Genomic DNA, 4,135 nt, shown 5'->3' with positions numbered 1-4,135 from the left:
AGGGAGAGAGAGGGAGAGGGAGGGAGAGGGAGGGAGAGGGAGGGAGGGCGAGCATGAAAGGATGGCAGTAGCAGAGATACCCAAGCTCTGCCCATCTCCCACGTAAGTGTAGGCTGAGGTCCTTGATTTAGCTGTGATCCTAAGAGGACCTGGCTAATCTACAAGGCTGGCTGGTGGGAAAGAGCAGATGGAGGAGGGCTCTGGAAAAGGCAGACTGAACCTCAGGCTGAGGCTGGCAGGCAAAGGCGGGGTTGGAAAGGGGGAGTCGTCTTGTTAAGGAGACAGGGGTGCCAAGAGGGACGGCAGCCAGCCCACACCCACCAGCCCCAGAGCCCAAGGAGCCCGTTCCATACCTGTGGGATCGCACAGAAGTTGAACACGCTCTGGTTCCGGAGCCGGGACAGGTAGGTGATGACGTCAGGGATGTGGTGCAGCGTATTGGTTATGAGCTCGTTGAGGCACTGCACGGCCACATCCATGTTCTCCGGCTTAGCAAAGTCCCCCAGCTTCTTGACGTACCTGCCCCAGATCTGGCCGGATGCAAGTGAGAGGAGTCACCACCGCACAATGTGAAGGCCACACTCAGCCATCTTGTTGGGGTGGGGGCTCAGTGGTGCTTATCCGCACACAAGAGAGCCTCCGGGTTTGATCTCCAGCATCAAAAACAGGAGCTTTGTCTACTGTGCAACAGTCTCCTTGCTGCCAACCAGATCCACTTCCTCTGAGCTCCAGGCAGTACCCACTCGTTATTGCCATGGCGAGACACCGAGGAGGCCCTCACCACCCATCAGGGCAGCAAGCACCAAGCGTCACGGTGACCTCAGGCAGTCAGGAGGCCCGACACAAACCCAGCTCTAAAATCAGCACTCTCGAGATGGCCAGGCCTCAAAATAACGATTAACACTGCAGTCTCCACTGATAAGCGAGCTGCCAAACAAGCACATTTGGGGAAAGCAAGCGTCCACACCCCAAGAGCATGGCATCCCCTGCACGTTAACTTGAAATAAAGTAACATCCCTGGTTCCAACAGGACGATTGGTTTGATTTTTTTTTAATTGAACCCAGGGCCTCTGCCCCACATTACACCTCAGGCCTCTTTCTAAAATGTTTTGAGACAGGGTCTTTCTAGGTTGCCCAGGCTGGACTCGAACTTACTTCCCTGCTCTGCAGGAACTGGCTTCATTTCCCCAACTCTGGCTTTGCTGACTGCATCCCTGTGCTGCCAGTGAACACGGAATTCCCATAAGCTTGCGGGTCAGCAAGAACTCCTCACTGATCTATGCACTGTTCCTAAGCCAGGTTTCCTCTCACCGCCACCTCACTGGTGTCCCACTGCCCTTGGCACTGAGGCACGTAGCTGAGCAGCGACCCTGCCAGCAGCACCAGTGCCCATTTCTCCACAGTCTTTGCCAACAGGGCTGTGTGACCCAAGAAATGCTGTCTGCAGACCTCCTCTGCTTTTCCGAGCCATCTGAATCGATGCTGCCCGAGCACCCTGCGCTAAAGTCCACATCAAACTAAGAGCACAGTGCAGGCAGGCAGGTGCCACCTCGCACCCACAGCTCCTGTGGCACCTGAGAGGCAGTGTGGGGCCGGGGCAGCCATGGCCAGGGCAAGCAGCCACTGCCTCCTCCTGGATGCCCTCGGATGAGCACCCGGCCCTCTCCACATCCTGGTGCCCCCAAAGGCAGGCAGGTGAGAGCTGACCAAGGTGAGTCCCCTGCCCAGCTGTGCGGCCGAGCGAGCACGGAGCCCCAGCCTCTCCCACTGGTCCTCAGTGAGGCCTAAGGTCCGACGTGCGTCTGACACTCACAGCCCCGGACTCTGTCATCAGTTTTCAGTCTGAAGCTACTTTCCCCTCAATACCCCACACCTGTTACCTCCTGAGGCCAGAACTCTCTTCCTTCTTGCTGGTCTTCCAGATAATCACGGATGATGTTCGTTTTCTGCAGAAACAGGCCCATAGAGTTGGCCCGCTCCGTGTCTTCACCGACCACAGGGTCTTCGAATTCTGAGGCTGAGAACAGCCGGGAAAGGCCAATTCCCACCAGCCCGGCGACATAGTGGCAGTACTGTAAAGGGTTATTTGAAAAGTGCTTTAATGATGACATTTTCACTGAAATGAAAACGCTGGAAATAACTAGCTACACAAAAGGGTAGTTTCTCCAGCCCAAATGCCCATCAACCAATGAATGGATGAAGAAGGTCTGGGTTTTTATACAATGGAGCACTACTCTGCCCTAAAGAAGGACACACTTGAGACATTCTAGGTAAATGGATGCACCGAGACCGTATTCTCTAAGTGAAATAAATCAGACACAAGTGTATAAATAGCACATTGTCTCTCTGGTGTGAGAAACTCAAAAGATAAATAAGGGCCAAAATGTATAACAGATATTAGGACATAGGCAGAACATGTTTAAATGAGAAGAACAAGGGAGGGGAGGGGAAAGGGAAGAAGGGAAAAGAAGAGTGGAAAGAAAAAATGGAAACAAAATCATGTAAATAGGAGGAAGAGGAGTTGGAGGGAGATCCAGATGCAGCGTGTACACGTACAGATTCCCGACGATGAATGTGACCATCATGTTCATGCAAAATGTACCAAAATTAATTTCTTTTAAAAAAGGGCAGCTTCCAAACAATGTACAAGATCTCATTTTCATCGAAAAGCACAACTACCCACAAACGTCACTGTAAGGGCCGCCCACTAAAGCTCTCACAGCTGCGACCTCTGGCTGAAGGAAACGAACCACAGCCGTGCTCTGGCGCCGTGTTCCGCACTCTGCAGTCCAGTCCCACAAACACCTCATCAGGCACCTACTAGCATCAGCTGCAGCTCACAGACGAGCAACGGAGGCACAAAGCAATCACCGAACTCGCCCAAGATCACTCATTTGAGGAGTACAGGGTGGGGTCCCAAAGCAGGTGCTCGGGCCTAAGGGTCAGGATTTAAGGAACTTCGCTCCCTGCGCTCTCTTCTCTGCGCTCATAAGAGATTCTGGTAAATGCAGCTCACTCTTAACCAAGAACGTCATTCTGAATTGACAAAGACTCTCATTTCCTCATAGCAGTTGGTCCACTTATGCTACCTGAAAAGGATATTCTAAGTCAGGAGTGGCGAACCCACGGCACGCGTGTTATTTTTAAGATGAAAGATGTTGATGTGTGAGTTGTTCTTCCTAAACTAAACTGTTAGTGTTCAGGTTTCACTGCAGTGCCGGCACTTCGTGATAAGTAAGTGGGTTCTGAGCTGCAGTCTGGCCTCTCATCTCTGAAAGGTTCACCACCCCTTTTCCAAAACAACTACTGTCGCGAGCCGCGACGTCAGGATCCTGCCAGCAGGTCCTAAACCTGAAAGGATGAGGACAGAGAGACGGGAGGGCACCTTTCTTCTTCAGTTGCTTGCTTTATTACTGAACCTCTTCCTTTTATACTCTCCAGCTGCACGGGAGCGAGGGCTGCACGGGAGCGAGGGAGCGAGGGTACCGCCCACACATTCCAGAGGGAAACAATAACGACCATTATGGGTTACATCTGCTACCAGCTGAACTCGCCTGTGGCTATGGGCGAGAGCACCTCCGTGCCTGTGTCAAGGCTCACCATAATGGCTCGCCATAATTCCCCCATCTTTCTTTGATAGCATGAAGAATGCTATCAACTCATCAGCCAAGGAACCTCTGTCTTAGGCGGCAGAAGTCTTCCATCTCCTTACCCGTCATCAGTCGCAGGGCTCATGTCCCAATACGACCTGTCTTAGGTTGGTAGACAGAAGCTTCCGTCCTTACCCGTCACTGAGTATCCCAAGGCGGGGGATCTAAGCATGCCAAGCCTGAGCCAAGTAAATGGCTACACACGTTGTATCATCATCCAAAGAAGCTTGTACAGCCATGGCTGAACGCTCTTAAACTGGGAACGCTTCCAGCATTGATATGAGCAGTAACCCAAAATACACAAACCAATCATAATAGCAATAACAATAAGCCATATAACAATCCAAAAAGGTGAAAACATCTTTTTCAAATTTTCCCAAACTTCTGTAGCAAAATCTAAATCAAGCCGGATAGAATTGGCATGAACACCAGACAAGACCTCAATGTCCAATGACAACTGATTAGTTGTAGTTAGAAATGTCCGA

The 4,135-nt window shown here is 51.5% G+C and overlaps 1 protein-coding gene across 1 annotated transcript in view; it reads right to left on the bottom strand.

Moving 5' to 3' along the window:
* Nucleotides 1-4,135, bottom strand: part of Fdft1 (farnesyl-diphosphate farnesyltransferase 1) — a 22,876-nt gene that overhangs the window by 6,504 nt on the left and 12,237 nt on the right. Inside the window, exons 4-5 of the mRNA XM_010622619.1 lie at nt 1,881-2,072; nt 354-530 (exon numbers count right to left, since the gene is read on the bottom strand). Coding sequence (XP_010620921.1) covers nt 354-530; nt 1,881-2,072 — 369 coding nt within the window. The remainder of the gene's footprint in view (nt 1-353; nt 531-1,880; nt 2,073-4,135) is intronic.

The sequence above is a fragment of the Fukomys damarensis genome, unplaced genomic scaffold (genome assembly GCF_012274545.1).
Source record: "Fukomys damarensis isolate Sample0158 unplaced genomic scaffold, DMR_v1.0_HiC HiC_scaffold_18, whole genome shotgun sequence".
Taxonomy (NCBI): Eukaryota; Metazoa; Chordata; class Mammalia; order Rodentia; family Bathyergidae; genus Fukomys; species Fukomys damarensis.
The sequence above is the reverse complement of the archived record's forward strand: the minus strand, read 5'-3'. Positions and strand labels throughout refer to the sequence as shown.